Raw genomic sequence first — 18522 nt, forward strand, 5'->3', positions numbered from 1 at the left:
ACCAAATGGATTGGTACTGTACACTCTCAGAGTTACAGACCCATAAGAGTCCATTTGGTTCCATTCCAAACTATCATTTAGCTGGGGACCCCCTGGAACTCCCTCAAGAACGCCTGGGGTGGGGGGCCGGACCAGGGCCCGGACCCCGGACCCCACTTTGGGAACCACTGGTCGGGGTAGGATACGACTGTGACGTCAGTACTGTGTTGCGAAGGGAGGAAATGGATCCCTTGAGCGACAGTGTGCTGTGTTTTGAAGGGGCGGGGGGAGTCGCATCGCGTCAGCCGCTTGTCAGGATCTACAGTCGATCTACCGCAAACATCACGTTTATTATAAGAATGAACAATACATACCTGATATAGTCGAGACTATTTTGCATTTTCTATTTTAATTTGGTAGACGTGCACCCGTCGTTACGATGACGTCGTTTAAAGCTCGAATAGCCTTTTCATAGCGATAATTCGCTATGAAAACAAGGCCTTTTAATTTGAAGAGCTGTCACATTTTCTGAGGAAAGGTAGATGTTTCTATGATGGCGTGAAACATATTTTTGGTTTAATAGCTAATTAGCACAGATGACCAAAACAATCATACCTAGCCTACTATAAATCCTTGCGGGGTGTTATGTTGATGATGACAGTGATAGCTACTGGCTAGCGTTAGCTACAACAGCTTGCCTTAAAAACAACAAGTTATATATGTTTTAATCTCAATAGTCTTTAGATCTCCAATTGAGGAGACTGAATTAATATGGCTGACCAAGATATCTGCCCCCACCTGGATTCCATAGGGGAGGTGACCAAAGAGGAACTCTTGCAGAAATCCAAGGTGGGTTTTATTTCTTTGCCTCACCTTTTGCGTTGACGTTCTGGATTGCATTTGGAAAATGTGTCACATTATTGTAGCAGTATTCATAATAATCATGTGCTGTGCACTGTCTCTCTTCGTAGGGAACCTGCCAGTCATGTGGAGCAGGGGGGCCAAACCTATGGGCCTGTCTGGAGGTAGGGACTATATAGAGGGACACATTTCAAATGTCTGACACTTTAGTGAGGTTTGCTGCTATATTATCCATGATCCATCTTCATGTTTTGTTTATAAAAACATCAGGTGGTCCCCCAACCTTCTTAGAGTAAGTAACTATCCCTTGTGAAAATAATGTGTCTTTAAAGATACCTTTTGGAGTAGAGAGAAAGAAGGAAGGAACACGTACACTTCTCTGTTTGTTGCCCCTTTATCTAGTTTATCTATGTAGGCTATACATTGTATACACAATGAGCGTGGGTCTGAGGGAACATACAGGGCTAAATATTGACTTTTTAGCATTTTTTGACATGCCCTGTTTGGACAGCAAAGAGCACCGCTTGTTGGCAGAAAATAAATACACTATACTGTAAATGACAGCTTGGCATTTTTACTTACAGATATAAGATAACATGGAGAAGGTCTGCTTACTGAAACATTGTCTCTCAACACATATTTGCAGTAAAGAGGACAGTGCAGGAATCTTTTATTCTACGTAGCTCAAACATACAATACAAACACTTGTTAAGGAAGGCTATTTTTTGTATGATATATATATATATATAAATAATATAATATAACTTATCCAATGTGTTGTTTCTGTGATGCAGAATGACTGCTCATATGTTGGTTGTGGAGAATCATACTGTGACCACAGCACCTTGCATGCACAGGTAAAATGCTCTTACTAACATTAATTTATTGAAAGTTCTCATTTGTTTCTCAGAAAGCATTTACCTCCTCCATCCAAAAGTATTGATGTGTGTGTGTGTGTGTGTGTGTGTGTGTGTGTGTGTGTGTGTGTGTGTGTGTGTGTGTGTGTGCACAGTCTAAGAAGCACAACCTGACCGTGAACCTGACCACGTTCAGGATCTGGTGTTATGTGTGTGAGAGGGAGGTGTTTCTGGAGCAGAGACCAGCCCAGGTGTCTGTCGCTAGTACACCCCACCATTGTAAAGCCACGGAGCAGGTACGGCTTCGCTTGAAGAAGGTCAGATCTGCTCAGCATCATCATTCATTACACTTCTTTTATTAAAAAAAACCCCAATTGAAATGCTACAAATGCTGATGTTTTGGGCTAGCTCAATGTTTTTTTATTCCCAACCAAAATGTTTCCCTAGGATTCAATGCCGCCACCAACTGGTCACCCAATAAAAACAGTACCAATTGCTGTGGCAGAAGATGAAGGATCCGAGTCAGAAGAGGATGAGATCAAACCCCGGGGTGCGTTCATACCTTGTATAGTAGTATTGTATTTTTGTTCTTGGTTCCGGAATGGTATCTATTCAGGACCCAATTTGTACAAGCTCATTGCCAAATTTTGTGGAGAAATGCACAGAACACAAAGTATTTCTTGTCACTCTATGATCTCCTCACTCACATTAGAACAATCGGCACAATGGCGACTCAAAAGTGCTCCTTTAATAATTGCAGTATTATACATATATACAGTTTCACCATATCTACCATGTTGTAAGAAATATAATTACTCTGAAGTCTAAGAATAGGTACCAGGCTTATTTAATATATCATGACACTGGCATTCATAATTTACTATCTGTGAGGTCTAAAATCCATCTGCCTAGTTGTATCGCATCAACACCTGGCATCTTGTTTTGAGATTGAAAATAGTCATATTTTTCTGCTTTAAGGGCCTTTCAAACGTGAAGCGATTTAACGTGATTTCCAATGAGACCTGCATTTTTGTGCGGAGCAGTCCCGTTGCGACAATGCAAGCGTATTTACGTGAGCACAGTCCCGTGAATTTGTTGCGTGCTTGCTCATTTTGTGCACACAACCGTGACTCACCAGACCTGGATTCTGTTTAGCTTCTTTTTTTTACGCTTGCGTTGTCACGCCCCTCTTGAGAAGACCTGTAGCAGACCTCTCGTTGATCCAGGCAACAAGTGTGCGTTCCTAGCTTCCCGTTTGAAAGGCCCTTTATTCTGTTGTTTCTAGGCTTGACGGGAATGAAAAATATTGGAAACTCGTGTTATATGAATGCAGCCCTTCAAGCCCTGTCCAATTGGTAAGAGTATTTCCTCTGAGTGCTTCATTATATTTAGCCAAATTATGGGAAATGTTTGTTTCTTTCAGTTTTCTCTACTAGAATGTAAATTGAATTGTGTCCTACTGTCCTCTCTGTCCTTTAGCCCTCCTCTCACTCAGTTCTTCCTGGACTGTAGTGGACTAGTCCGAACAGATAAAAAACCAGCTCTGTGTAAGAGCTACCAGAAACTCATCTCTGAGCTCTGGCATAAAAAACGGTAAGCCGTGTATGGAAATGAAGAGAAGACACATCGTCATCAAACATCACAATCTTTTGTTTTACATTTTGTGTCTTTTCTAGTAAATCACCTGATCATGATGATTTTAGATTTGACCACATTAACCCTACCCTACCCTATTATCACAATAGCTGAACATTTGACAAAAATGGGCTAACATTTGACAAAAATAGCATATTTACAGAAGTTTGTAAATGTCATTGGCCAATGGTAATTCTTTATATTATTTGGTTGTTTTGTGTGGAAGTCTCCAAATTCAGAGAATCATTGCTATATATATAGTATTCAATAAACAGAGTTGTCAATTTCATCTAATCGGGATAGAGTACCCATTTATAAGCATCAACTTTATGTTTACTAAAGAGCTGTAGAGACAGGGAGACCCCTATTAGTGAACAAACACTCTACAGAAATGCTAAGAGAATATAGCGCTATTTAGAAAATCACTTACTGCTCCCGCTGGTTAAGAAATAATATGTGTAATGAATGTAAAGCTGTGGTATGACTGTAATTATACCACACACACACCTACGCCTGTTGTACCTTAAATGCCTGTAGCTGTGATACTGTTTATCATTACGTTGAGTGCATACAACACAGTTAGTCAAAACCTAGCGTTGCGGTGAGTTATCTCGATTATACAGTGGAGAACTTTAATGCGGGACATTGGGCAGTTTTCGATTTGCCTGTCTTCTAATGAAATAATTCACAATGGCCTATCATTCAAACCTTCTCTGTTTGCCCTCACCCCAGGCCCAGCTATGTGGTCCCTACCAACCTGTCTCATGGCATCAAACTGGTCAACCCCATGTTTCGTGGCTATGCCCAGCAGGTAGGGTCCCAACAACACCCGACATCACACCAGAGCTCAACAACCATCCACACTTTAATACCCAACGCCTGACGTACGAGTGCCTCTTACTTAATAGTAAGAAGACCCCATTGTTTTTGTTGATATTGTCATCCAAACCTTTTGTTTTAAGTCCGTTAGATTATTTGCCATGCCCTGAAAATAAAATGTAAAAAATCTTTTAGTCTTGGACTTTGTTAGAGTGGAAGCTTCTAGCTTTGTTTGGTATTGACTGTTGTGTAACATATTAAAGGACCACTTCACCAATTTTCAACTTATCTTCATATAATTGGTCCTCACTAATGTTCATGATAAAATAGTACAATTTATTTCTACTCAGTCTGTGTCTCATAGGAGGGCTGTGGACAGTTCAGAAACACGACCAATCAGTGACATCATCGTTAGACATATTATTTTTAAAACGAGATTTATTTATTTGTATTATCGTGAGAACGACGGCTTCCATTATCGTATTGCAACTTTTCAGGAATAGAAAGCCTGCAGTTTCTATTAGCTTGGATTCCCCATCGATGATGTCACTGGTGGACGGGTTTCTGAACTGCCCACAGCCCTTCCATGAGACACAGACCGAGTAAGAAAGAATAGTGTCATTTTATCATGAACATTAGTGAGGACCAATTATATGAAGGTAGGTTGAAAAGTGGTGAAGTGGTCGGTCCTTTAAAGGTTTTTAAATATTTTGTTTAAATCTTCCTGTAGTGGACATATTTACTGGTTCTTTGTCTGCTGCCAAGGAATTTCAGCTAGAAAGAAAAAAAAAAACCCTTCTAAATCACATTTCTCCTTCCATCTTCTAATTTTGAAATTGGCAAGTGTGCATGCTCATTCTATTACATATTCACCAAAAAGTATCTTTTCATCTGCTGCCTCGTTATTTCACCACCCGAGGTTGTTTTGCTTGTTCTGAGCAGCACAAGCAGACCTTCTCCCTCTGTCTGTGTGGTGGGGACAGGACACCCAGGAGTTCCTGCGTTGTCTGATGGACCAGCTCCACGAGGAATTGAAGGAGCCTCTGGCAGAGTTTGCTGTGGGTGGCGAGGGAAGCGACGGAGACGAGAGGTGGGATGGAGACCACTCCCCGTCCGAGGACGACTTCTTGTCATGTGATTCAGGTTCCAGCAGTGACCGGGGGGAGGGAGGAGGAGGAGGAGGAGGAGGAGGCGGCGGCGGCGGCGGCGGCGGCGGGGCAGGGGAAGCGGAGCTTCTATTGCAGGATGAATGTGACGCTGTCAGGGGAATACCTGCTGTGAGCCCCGGGGGGTTGATCTCAGAGAAGGAGAGGCTGAAGGAGAGGAAGGTGTCTGGCTCTCCGCTCCGCGGGGGCTCTCAGGAGATGGACGAGGACGCAGACGTGGACACGGCAGCTGAGAGACGCACCCCTGAGAGTCCTGCAGAGGAGCTGGCAACGTCTAACACTCAGGTCCAAGTGAACAACCAGACGCAGAATGCAGGACAAGGACAGAGCAACAACAACAACACCTTAGGTATTAGATCCGCAGGATTACACAATAATACAGGACACTGTTTTTTTTTGTTGCCAGTTTCAGGTCATTTGCTTCACTTTATTGTTTCTGTATTTTAGTACCAGACAATGAAGCATCAATGGCCCAGAGGCCCCAGACCCAGTCCCGACCCTGCAGTCCGGTTCCAACCATTCAGGAGCTTCACCCCAAGCTGTCCTCCAGTCCACCGCGGTCCAGCCCCCATCGCTCTGCAGGCCCCGTCTACTCCTTTAAGAAAGGTGTGTGGAGCCAGCTTGGATTTCATACACTCACTTTTCTCAAATATACACGCCTACAAAAATGTATAAATGTGTAGTGTCCATTGTGACTGTCCACTGTCCAGTAACCACATTTAAGTAATTATATTGTGAAAGTGGCAGTTCTACAAACTTAGGTCACGATGCAACTCTTTGTGAGTCTGTAGGTTGGTTATTTCCGTTACTCGTCGTACAAGGTTCAAGATGACACCACTCACCAGTAGTCCAGTATGCAAAGAAGCCGCTTTGTTTTGCATTCCCACTGGAACCATAAGTCGTTAACATTAACCTGGTATGTTTCTCCTTCATAATTCATCCCTTTGGTACATGTTCTCTTCAGCTCAGTTGCTGCCGACTTCCAGGAAGAAGAAACAGTCTCGCTACCGCAGTGTGATCTCTGACATCTTTGATGGCTCCATCCTCAGCCTGGTCCAATGTTTGACCTGTGACAGGGTGAGTTTTGCATCAGTGTCTCTGTCCTGTGACGGGATCACCTGTGCTTCTCTGTCGCATTATTATGGATTCCACCAACATTTTAGGATAATGGTAAATGGGGCATTTATATAGCGCCTTTATCCAAGGCGCTTTACAGAGATTGTGCATTACATTCAACCATTTACACACACACACATTAGGCATTAGGGGTTAGGCATTGTGCATGTGGGGTTAGGGTTAGGTTTGGGCATATAGTTTTAATGAAGTTAGATGTCAGGGTTTAACCCAATCAGGAACGGAAACCCATTTTGGTGTTTTAAGCATTGTGTTATACTTTAGCTATTGAAAAATTGCAGATCTACAAGCTCATAGCGTGGCACCGAGTGGCGCTACAAGCTTGTAGATTGCTATTTTTGAAAATTTCAATTTCAATTGTGCCAATTTTTCATATCTCAAATCTTTGCTTCTGGGGGGTCCCTGGAACAACATATTTTCAGATGGGGGTCGGCGGCCAATTACATATAATTTTTGGGGGTCCTTGACATGAAACAGTTTGAACTTTGAGAACCACTAAACATAGAAACATAGGTTTTTCAGAGAACTGTCATGATTTAGAAGACATTTAGTAGAATCTGGTCTCAGATCTTAATGGGTTTAAGCACGATCAAGGGAGAAATGCCAAGGAAAGAGCCTGGCCTGTAGGGTGAGCTTCAATGCTTCAGTGTCTGCTTGTTAACAGCAGGGGGAGCTGCTTAGTGCTTACATATTCTGTCTAGAAATATTATGCAGACTAATACTACAATACATGTATAGAATACTACATGGAACATTGCAATTACTTTGATAAATTGCAGTTGTCACTTTTTTCATTAATGGAAAATGTATCCTGCTTGCATGAAAATTGAAATATGAATAGAAGTGAAGTGAATATTTGATTTGAATTATGTGGAACAAAGTAAAGTCAGAAGAGGTGTTGGTGTCTATATACAATGTGATTAAGCCCTCTGGCAATCAGAAGGTCACTTGGTTTGCCGACCCGTCTGCCCAGTCTAATTTGTCACAGTGTCCCTCAGCAAGACACTTAACCCCTAAGTGTTCCAAGGGTGCTGTATTAATAGGGTTAACATGGCACTGGTCCGACCTCCCTTCAGTCTGACTCGCCCCAACTAACCCTATCACTATCCGCACGCGAAGCCATGTAGTCGGAGTAATGGAATGACGGAATTATGGGCAGTCTCCATTAATCGGGCACACTGCTCCTAATGGAGGGTATGCGCATGCATAAAGTGAGTGGCAAATCGAGTGACAAAGTGAGTTTAACGTCGTTTAATGCAATCAGATAGGCTGTCAAGGCCAGAAAGTAGTTTCATGCCACTGTCTGGGTACGATGATGATGTCACGCGCATACCCTCTTTAGGTAGGTAGGATTCGTAAAATACAGAAAACGAATTATGTATAGTATGTGCAAATGTACAGTGACTTAACGCCCCAACAACAACAACAACTAAAGGGGACACATGTCATGTGACAGGCAGGTTCTGGATGTTAACCCATAACCCGTCATGTGATGTGACAGACACGGGTGCTGTCTGTTACAGCACTGGTTCCCAAACACTGGGACTTAATTATTTTGTTTCCAACAATGTCTCTTTTGGATCACGGGCTAAATAAACAGTTTGGGAACCACTGTGTCACAGTCTATAGACTAACACTCGTGTTGTCCGGTATAGGTGTCCACCACGGTGGAGACATTCCAGGACCTGTCCCTACCTATTCCCGGTAAAGAGGATCTGGCCAAACTGCACGCCTCCATCCATCAGAACCTTCCAGCCAAGACGGGTGTCTCTCCCGATATGTACGGCGACCAGGGCTGGATCACCTTCATCATGGACTCTATACGCAAGTTAGTGCTTCTCCTACCTACTACTGTACATCATGGACTCTATACGCAGGTTATTGGGAACAAGAAAAATAACTCTCAAACAACTTGAGGTACCGTGCTGCACAGTCAGTTGCACACCCCTGCAGGTGCTTTGATTGTATTAGTCTGATTAGGAGAAGCTGGTTGATCTGTTGAGAACCCAACATGCTTGTAATACATGATACATTACCTACAGTATGTGAATATAGAACTGCAAATATTCCATGTATATATCAGCTGGTATGTATTCTTCTCACATTCTGAAACGGGTGTACTGTACATTCTGTAAAGTTGAATTGTTTTGAGTGTGTGCTCGCAAACACATCATTTTGCTATGACCGTTATCTATTTTATTTTCATCGTTTTTATTATTATTGTAATATATATTTTCTGTTTGGTATTTGTATTTGTGTTTTTTTATTGTATGTTTGAAATAATTAATTAACTCTTATTATTATACATAGGTTGAAATATATTAACAATATAGGATTTAAGAGACTTGAAAAGTTACGTTGACTTGACAGCAACAGGATATTATGAAGTCCTTATCATTGTGGAATGCTCATGGGTGTAATGATTTCATCGATTTAAGTAAGTTAAAGCTTTATTTCATGGGTATGAATTACTGATTACATCGATTTAAAAGATTGGATCTGTTTATCTGTGTGCAGGTTTGTAGTTTCCTGCATCCCCAGCTGGTTTTGGGGACCCATAGTGAATCTAGAGGACTGCCTTGCAGCCTTCTTTGCTGCAGATGAACTGAAAGGTAAGCGAGTGAAGATTTCCACCATAGCTTTTCCCAATACGCGTATTTCAAGGAATGTTTCATAATTGTATGTATTCATTATTTTTTACAGGGGACAACATGTACAGCTGTGAAAGATGTAAAAAGTGAGTACATTGAAATATGTAGTTCCACTACTAAGCATTATAATGATGCTTAGTGGACCTATATATTGTTAACTTTGTTCAGCTTTAAATATTTACATATATTTCGCTTTACAAAATATTAATGAATATCAGTCACATTTATTTAGACCTGTAACATTTTAAGAACTGAAATGTTTTCTCTGTTAAAAGTTTGACAGACTCCATCATCTTGACGTCTTTAATGACAAAATCATTTTGGTGTCTATTAACAAAACTAATATCTACAAATATCTTCATCTGTACAGGTTGAGAAATGGTGTAAAATATTGCAAAGTACTCCGACTGCCTGAGGTGAATAATCTTAATTTAAATGTTCCTGTAGAAGATGGCAGTTTTACCACAATTAAATTAACATGTGCCTGATCTTTTGTGCCTGAAATGATCTAGATTCTGTGCATTCACCTGAAGCGCTTTCGCCATGAGGTCATGTATTCCTTCAAAATCAGCAGCCACGTCTCATTCCCATTGGAGTGCCTTGACCTGCGACCTTTCTTAGCTAAAGAAAGTCCCTCCCAAATCACCACGTATGATCTGCTGTCAGTCATCTGTCACCATGGCACTGCAGGAAGTATGACTCAACTCCTAGATAAACGCACCTCAAATCATATCTCCTTACTGAAGACTCAGGCCTCATTCACACGTATCAAACACCGATCAATCAAATGTTTGGTCATTTTTTTTGTTTTTTTAGGCCACCACAATGCTTTTCCAATGGGAGTCACGTGGTTTGACCAAACATTTTTGTTTGATCGGGGGGGAGGGGCAGAACACCACCAGCAATCAGCAATCAAACACAAATGTTTGGTCAAACCATGTGACTCCCATTGGAAAAGCATTGTGGTGGCCCAAAAAAACGACCAAACATTTGCTTGATTGGTGTTTGGTATGTGTGAATGAAGCCTTATAGGCATACATTTGTTAACATTACTAATTCCCTCATTAATCAAGAATTTGTAAGCCTCAAGTCCCTCTCCAGACCATCCTTGGTCTGGAGAGGGAAGTCCGTAAGCGGTTGAAGATGGATTAATTGGATACAAGCAAGCTTGTAGATCAGCTATTTTTAGCACTGTTGACACCGTTGTAAGACATTGCATAAATTAGACTCCTTCTTCTGCTTGTTATATTTCACTCCTCATGGCTTTGTTTCTGTTGTTCCAGGTGGGCATTACATAGCGTACTGTCAGAATGTGATCAATGGTCAGTGGTATGAATTTGATGACCAATACGTAACAGAAGTCCACGAAACAGTCGTGCAGAATGCAGAGGCCTATGTATTGTTCTATAGGTGAGCCATGCACAGTCCTACAATAATGATCACTCAAATAAGTTTGTATCAGTAAAAAGTACTGCTGAATGTGTTGTATACATATTTCCTCACGGTGTGCAGGAAGAGCAGCGAAGAATCGATTCGGGAGAGACAGAAGGTGGTCTCTCTAGCCAACATGAAAGAACCCACCCTTCTTCAGTTTTACATTTCCAGAGAATGGCTTAATAAGTTCAACACCTTCACAGAACCAGGACCCATCGGCAACCAGACGTTTCTCTGTCGCCATGGAGGTTAGTGCTCTCTGTCATAAGCTCATAAGTCAAGCAAAGTCATATTTCCTTATGCTGCATTATACAACGGGTCGTTTCGAGGAAGCAATCTGATTGGTTGAAACAACCTTCTAGCTGTGGTTCAAACGAGCACCACTCCACACCTAATCAAAATAATTCGCCTGCTTTGGTTTTCCAGAGCGCAGCAAACTCAGTGGCTAGGCTAGCTAGTTTCTTGGGACATTTGTGGTCGTAGTGACTACATCTGTCATTAAAAAATATGTTTTTTCAGCGATTTTCTTGCGTGCATTAATGACGTTAAACCAACCCCTCTCGTGTAATATTGCTTAATTTGCCACTAGTGGCGACAAAGTGATTTATTTTCAGTGGAAGCCAGTGGCGTTGATATCCAACACTAAGGGATGGGTGTGACCTGCTACAAAATATTTGAGATGGCCTCAACTGTTTTTTTTTTAGCACTCCAACGACGTAGTGTAATGTAAATTAAATTAAAAACTATTAAGTTCTTATTATTGTTAATCTTATTTTACCCCCCATTGAAGTTGTTTATTAATCATAGCCATATGATCCCTTTCTTTGTATCTTAGTATCTTGTCTACCTATTGGTTTTATACCTGTGTATATACTGTATGTTGTGTGTATTGTTTTGTACTCAACCTATTGGTTTTATACCTGTGTTTATATGTTGTTTGTATGTCTGGCCTCGTGGGGAAAGATGGTGGGTGGGTGGGGAGGACTGGGAAAGGAGTTGTGGGAGAAAATGTAAAAAAACAAAGTCGTATTCTCTGTCTGTGAAAATTGCATATGATGTCATACTCTTTGAATAAAATGTACTTAAAAAAAAAAAAAAAAAAAAATTAAGTTCCTTGTGCTATATTCTTCTCATTTACGTGATGTAGTTTGAGCAACACTTCAACAGCGACTCTGTAGAAATGTAGCTCATCAGAGTTTTTGTAGCCTCTACTGTGGTGTGAACGCAGAATCACACATTACAAAACAGGCCCATGGTGAGGATGGTAGTTACTGTACATAGACAGTTTCAGCTTGTTCCTCAGTCTGTTGTGCACATGACAGTTAACCTCTTTTATTTTTGCACAGGGATCCCACCTAATAAATATCAATACATAGACGACCTGGTGGTCATACTGCCACAGAACGTGTGGGAATATCTTTACAACAGGTGAGCAGCTGGCACACTACTACCTGTATGTTAACAACTTATTTAATATTTTGTTCAAATGGGGGTCCGTGGCCTAATGCATATCAAACGGTTGAGAACCAATGGTCTATCTTATGTCTTGTATCTTTGTGCAGCTTTGGAGGTGGTCCAGCTGTGAACCATCTGTACATGTGTGCCATCTGCCAGGTGGAGATTGAAGCTCTGGTAAAACGCAGAAAAGTGGAAATCGACACTTTCATCAAGGTAGGGTACTGTTTTAAGCAATTATGTATGAATGTGTGAACTTAAACCTTTGAATTTGATTGTATACTCTTGTCTAATTGTTTTAGCTAAATAAAGAGTTCCAGGCTGAGGAAGCGCCGACTGTCATCCTGTGCATCAGCATGCAGTGGTTCAGAGAGTGGGAGAGCTTTGTTAAGGGCAAAGACCATGGTATGACTGTACAGCTACATAACCACATTTACCACTTGAACCCGGACCAGAACCCTATTCTGGTGGAACATTAGCCAAAAAAATAGCAGACCTGCAGACGTGCTGTGAGCTTGTAGAACATTTTTGGTGTCGACGGAATAAAGCAGCCCAAGAAGTACAGAGCCAACTTGAGTCCAGTTTACTAAGTCTAGACTCAAGTGTTTAAAAGGGTGTGTTTTAAACCCGTTGCAGAGAGAAACTGCAGCGTTTAGAATTGCCCCTGGCCCATTGCAGGTCGGAAGTAGAACAAGTAGCAACTCGTTGCATCGCGAATCATTTGTGTGGACTGGCTTTTAAATGGCTTTGGTTTTAAATGGCTATATTTCCAACAGTAATCCTCGCTAGGGTGTTTGTTCAGTAAAGTCTCCCAGTCCCTCCAGCTCTTAAACAGAAAATACATTTTCAGGTTGGGATACCAATTGTATCCAATCAGGAGAGGGATGTCTTTTAGGATACAAGATATGAAAACTGAAATAAATAAAAGTGAAAATGATTAGTGTTGAAACAAAAAACAAACTACAAGCTCACAACAGGTTGCATCGCAACACCAGTGTAAAACAAAGTATTAATCGGGTTTATATGTTTAACCCATTCTGACCGGGCACCCATTTTGGTGTCAGCATCATGTTATGCTTTAGCTATTTAAAAATAGCAGATCTACAAGCTCATATCGCGCCACCGAGTGGCGCGATATGAGCTTGTAGGTCTGCTATTTTTGAAAAAAATCGAAGAGCGACTGACATTTTTAGAATCTGATCTCGGGTCAGAATGGGTTCATCAGACCAGTGTGTGTCCGGCGGAAACCTCGTATGAATCTGATCTCAGGTCAGAATGGGTTAAAGTACTGTTTGTCCTCTTCTTTCTTAGAGCCACCTGGTCCCATTGACAACAGTAAGATTGGTGTTATGAAAGGAGGACACATCCAGCTCAAACAAGGTGACAGTCAGTAATGTTTCAATACTGTTGAAAAGCTACTGTATGAGCAGAGCAATTGGTTTGGCATCACGTTCAACATTACAATATAACAACAAGATGAGAATGATAATTAATTATAATACTGGATCTAAAAAAAAGCAGATCAAAATAATGATTAGAATAGTAATGTTTAAAAAGAAAGACGGAAATATATAATTCGGTATATAGAATGTGTAACATATACATTAGTGCAAGTATACTAATACTATGTGTGTAAACTACAATAAGGGATGTTTGCAGATTTTTCTTTCTTATTTGTTTGTCCTTGTTCAGTGTACTGCCTCAGGAAGTCACACTCTGTGTATTTCTGTTTGTTTTGGCACATAGGTGCTGACTATGGTCAGATCTCAGAGGAGACGTGGCAATATCTGTTGAGCATCTATGGTGGAGGCCCCGAGATTGCAGTGAGACAGACCGTGGCCCCGGTCGACACAGACAGTTTGCACGGAGAGAGAAAGATCGAGGCAGAGACCAGAGCACTTTAAGGCACAGAGAAAGCGAAAGGTGAGACTCTTATATAGATCATCGAAACAGTATCTAGATTATTTCAAATATGACGATTAATAATGCTACCATTTAATGAATCTTACTTCTTGTAATGCAGGGTTCCCCAATAGACCGATTCCGTAGCGGGTCTCATGGTCGCAGCCTACGTATTTCCTGTAGGCGGACTCGACGTAGCTGCGGGGGTAAAACCCTCACCAGGCGCACCTCTTCCACTACAGTGAACGGCAGAGTGACTGATGTTAGTTTGCCTCAAACTTTACTCCTTTACCTGCTTTTTTACTAACACTAACATTACAAAGATGCCCAGAACATCGAGATGAACCTGTGTAGTTTATGGCTGCTCCAACAGTAGTGGCAACATAAAAATAAAATAAAAACGGAATGTCTAATATCCACCGCGGTGGCGGAGACCAGAGCCATTGAACAATGGTTGAGACAAAGCAGTGAAAGATACATAACGCCAGTCTTACCCAATACCAAATATTTCTGTTTTATTAACACAAGGCTGCTGTACTTTATACCTCATACTTTAAATGCTTAGTATGAGTAGCAGCCTTGTGTTCATAAAACACAAAAAGTAAGATTTGGTATTGGGTAAGACTGAAATTATGTATCTTGCAGGATTCTTCACTGCTTTGTCTCAACCATTACTCAATGGCTCTGGTCTCCGCCATCGCGGTGGATATTAGACATTCTGTTTTATTTTATTTGTTATGTTGCCACTACTGTTGGAGCAGCCATAAACTACACAGGTTCATCTCGATGTTCTGGGCATCTTTGTAATGTTAGTGTTAGTAAAAAAGCAGGTAAAGGAGTAAAGTTTGAGGCAAACTAACATCAGTCACTCTGCCGTTCACTGTAGTGGAAGAGGTGCGCCTGGTGAGGGTTTTACTCCCGCAGCTATGTCGAGTCCGCCTACAGGAAATACGTAGGCTGCGACCATGAAACCGGTACGGAATCGGTCTATAGGCGGCCCGCAGGCCATTTGCGGCCCGCGGAGCGCCCCCTTGTGGCCCCTATCTGGGGGGTCCCAGATATAAATGGCATTAAATGGGTGTCAAACTGGGAATCCTTTTCAAATGGGGTCTTGCCCTGAAAATGATTTTTCAGGGCAAGACCTCAACCTTGCGCGTGCGGACTCGGCCCCCAGCCTGGGGTACCCTAGTCAAAATATGGCCCTTGAGGAAAATGTATTGGGGAACCCTGTTGTAATGTATAAATGTAACCACATTAACCCAGGCGTCTCTATTTTGTGCATGTCATTACAGGAAAATATTTATAAAATAGGGCTTAAGAGGTTAACCACAGCATCTCTATTCTTGGAGGAACATTTGCCAGAAATATCCAGGAAGGAGGAAACTTGTAGATCTGCTATTTCTGCCAAAGAAGGAAACTAGAGCAGACCAAGTACAGTTGGAACTTGGGTCCATTTAAATAAAAATGCATGGGGTTCCGAGGCTAAGGTCCATTTTGCTAAGTGTAGAGGGTCTTACGTGGTTAAAAAATGTATTTAGTGGAAGCTTTGGCTCTGTCATGAGTTCACATAACGCTGTAAGCCAGCAGGGCAGGAATTATGTACACAAAACTAGTGTACACTTTATTCTAATCTAGACCATAATGTTTCACAAGGGCATGATTGAAGAACCATTTGTTTCACAATCTAGGCTTTTGTCTTTTCATTCTCACCAGGTCATTTGACTTCTGCATCGCTCCTGCCTCCACAAGGAAACGAGGAATTTGCACCGCGGTGAAGACTCCTTGTTGTGATCACTGTAATCATAGCAATGCATTAATCTGTTGCCTTGTCACAAGAATACAAAATGGTACTCAACTATCATATATTGTAGTAGGAAGAAAATTATTGCTCAATTCTGGTATTTGATGTTACAGTGGAAAATAACACATCATGCCACGTCTATGGAGCTGTTTCAGTGGCTGCTGTAGTATCTAAGTGTCATACTGTAAACCGTGTCTAATTCAGGCAGGCAGAGGATAGGTGGCTACGCTTAGGAGGTCACAAGTGTTATGCTTTACTTGTTTATGCGTTCACTTGTACGTTTCCCTGGAGGTCCTAAGCAATAGAAATGTAATATGTTTGCCATTATTTGCTTATTTCTAGTATGGCTCTGCCCACATCTTGCCACTTGGTTAGCACATTAGTGTTTCAGAGACACCAGAGAATCAATGAACTGTTCTCTTACCATAAATAAACATGTTCACATTAGTAATCTGAGCCCCTGGTAAATGCTTAAATCAGTTAAATATTCTGAGCTACACACAAATAAAAGGATTCTCATATGATCAAAATGTGAATCATGTATGCGCACATACAGCTAATTTGTATTTGAAATGCCTTTAACTGCATGTAACATTAAGTCATTTTCATGACTGGTAAAGACAACACAAACGGAATCATGTCTTATCACAGTTTCTTTGCTTCAGAGGTTGTATTTATTCTCATAATCATACTGAAGACTAGAGGTACATATACATGAATACTGTACCTAGTACATATGTATTTATTTTACAATACATGCACATACTGTACATACAAACGGCATAAGACCATAATGCTACATACATGGGAAGTGAATATACATGTATAGTTAATTGGCTGTTTTATCAATAAAACAAAAAATGCTTATTCATACATTTCTCCTTAAATAAAGCAACATTAAGCATTAAGCAAAGTAGTCAAAATATTGCAAATCTACTTTGTGTAGTTCCTATGAGGGTAATTATACCAGCCAATTTTCAGAACAATAAATTGCCAATAAAATGTTTTAATATGTGTAATTGAAGATTTCTGGCCCAAAAGTTTTATCTTGAAAAAGATGTGCTTGAAAAAGATTGAACCAGAAATAGTAATTATTTACTTGTTGCGTCCTTGGGTTTCTGCAGTGTGGAAAACTCCAAAAGGGCAAAAAACAGGAGGCTCATCAGGCTCAATAATACAAACGAAATAAGATGGGAATCTAATATCGGCATGGCTTCATGTTGATCTTGGACTTTGTGTTCAGCATATCCTATGTCGTCAGTCATGTATGAGTCGACGTGACTTTATTTTGGCACGGTTTCAGCTCCATCTTCAGAATTTCACAAGACAAAAGCCTTATGTACTTGGTCTGCTCTTTTTATCCCCTCTACACAACATTTGTCAAACTGTAAGCTCACAACCTGTTGCATTGCGTTTTGTAAGCTTGTAAATAAGCTTTTTTTTGGCGAATGTTCCCCAGAGAATAGGGAAGCTAGGGTTCAAGTGGTTAAAACATTCTATACTGCATCAAACAAGCTGAACAAGTCTAAAGCAAAGCAATAGATCCAGGTTTTTGTTGTTTGTCATTATGCTTTAATGACAGCAAGATTATTTGTTTGAATTAGAAAATGTAATTGTGATTTTTGTCTTTTCCTCTCAAATGTTTATACATGAGTCCGATCTCTGTCAGAATGTTTGTCTTCAGCTACTTTGTTTTCTTTTGGGTAAGTGCAATGGAAATAAAAATGTCCAAGCAATCTCACCTGCATCGTCGATGTATTAAACGGTCCCACATAAGTGCTTAAACAGCAGTGACGGCTGTTAAGAAATAACTGGGGGGAACATTACATTATTTCCACTTGTAAAGTTTGTCTTGCATCGTGCCATTTATCTGGTTTCTGATTGAAAACAAATATTACAGTGAGGGATATCAATCACATCTCGTCACAATTCATTCATATATCAGAAAGTAACATAACTTAATGAGTTCTATGTTCTCTCCAGTTACAGTGGCTGTTATGATAATGTTGCTACTAAATCAAACACTAGAAAAGACACTTGGTCTATAGCAAACAATACTAACACAGGACTAACAGGATACTAACTGATTTACTCTTCCATGACTGGTTAAATTATTTGAAAGTGCTCTTTTAAAGTGTCTTTCATTTAATATTCCTTTTGGTGGGTTACAGTACGGTACATATTAGGTTTATTGGAATGAATAAGATATGTTTAGAATAGCTCACTGAGAGCAGTTTATAGTGGTTCCATCCGTCTTGGACCTAGACTCTAAGTGGAATCTTCCACAGGATGCCAGAAGCCGGTCACCTCCTGAGCTATACTGCTGCAAAGAAAGTAGAAGCAAGACAACTACTCTACCACAAATACACAAGCCTTTACATTCTCATCTAATTCTGATAGCAGACATACTACATAATCATCCAAATATACATGACATGACATTACATTACATACTACTGGTCCTGGTAATAGTTTGAAAATGTAATACAGGCTTCATGGTTAGAAATTCATTACTTTGAAGCTGCAACAAAGCCACTGTTGAAACAAGCATTTGTTTGAGAGACTAGAAACAGCACCATTGCATCAATACAATGATTTAAATTGTGCTTTTACTCAATCACCATAAAGGCGCACAGTTAATGTTCATTTCATAATCGGAAATTATATCACAGCGTCGTTACTGTATGCATGCATCTATGTGTTATTTCAGTAATATGATCAATATAATTCTGAGGACACATTGATAAGGTACTGAGGGATAATAACCAATAACATGCATGTATTTAACCTGCAACATCATTGTTTAAGGTCTCTGAGTGAGAAAGATG

The 18522-nt window shown here is 40.6% G+C and overlaps 1 protein-coding gene across 2 annotated transcripts; it reads left to right on the plus strand.

Moving 5' to 3' along the window:
* The first annotated feature begins 274 nt into the window (after positions 1-274).
* usp20 (ubiquitin specific peptidase 20) lies at positions 275-17398 on the plus strand. 2 transcript variants are annotated; one of them, XM_083793070.1, is made up of 24 exons: positions 275-828; positions 951-1004; positions 1635-1697; positions 1853-2014; positions 2145-2247; positions 2983-3052; positions 3177-3290; positions 4065-4143; positions 5135-5666; positions 5765-5923; positions 6282-6394; positions 8107-8279; positions 8969-9063; positions 9155-9188; positions 9473-9518; positions 9615-9795; positions 10386-10512; positions 10615-10784; positions 11883-11964; positions 12099-12207; positions 12294-12396; positions 13303-13371; positions 13738-13914; positions 15607-17398. In XM_083793070.1, exons 1-23 carry the CDS (start codon positions 751-753, stop codon positions 13893-13895), a joined length of 2874 nt encoding a protein of 957 aa, XP_083649196.1. In that variant the 5' UTR covers positions 275-750; the 3' UTR covers positions 13896-13914; positions 15607-17398. The 2 variants fall into 2 exon arrangements, with proteins under 2 accessions (XP_083649196.1, XP_083649197.1); XM_083793071.1 differs by having other exon boundaries at positions 1853-1993.
* Positions 17399-18522: the final 1124 nt, after the last annotated feature.

This window comes from Protomyctophum parallelum (assembly GCF_964188405.1).
Source record: "Protomyctophum parallelum genome assembly, chromosome: 21".
NCBI lineage: Eukaryota > Metazoa > Chordata > Actinopteri > Myctophiformes > Myctophidae > Protomyctophum > Protomyctophum parallelum.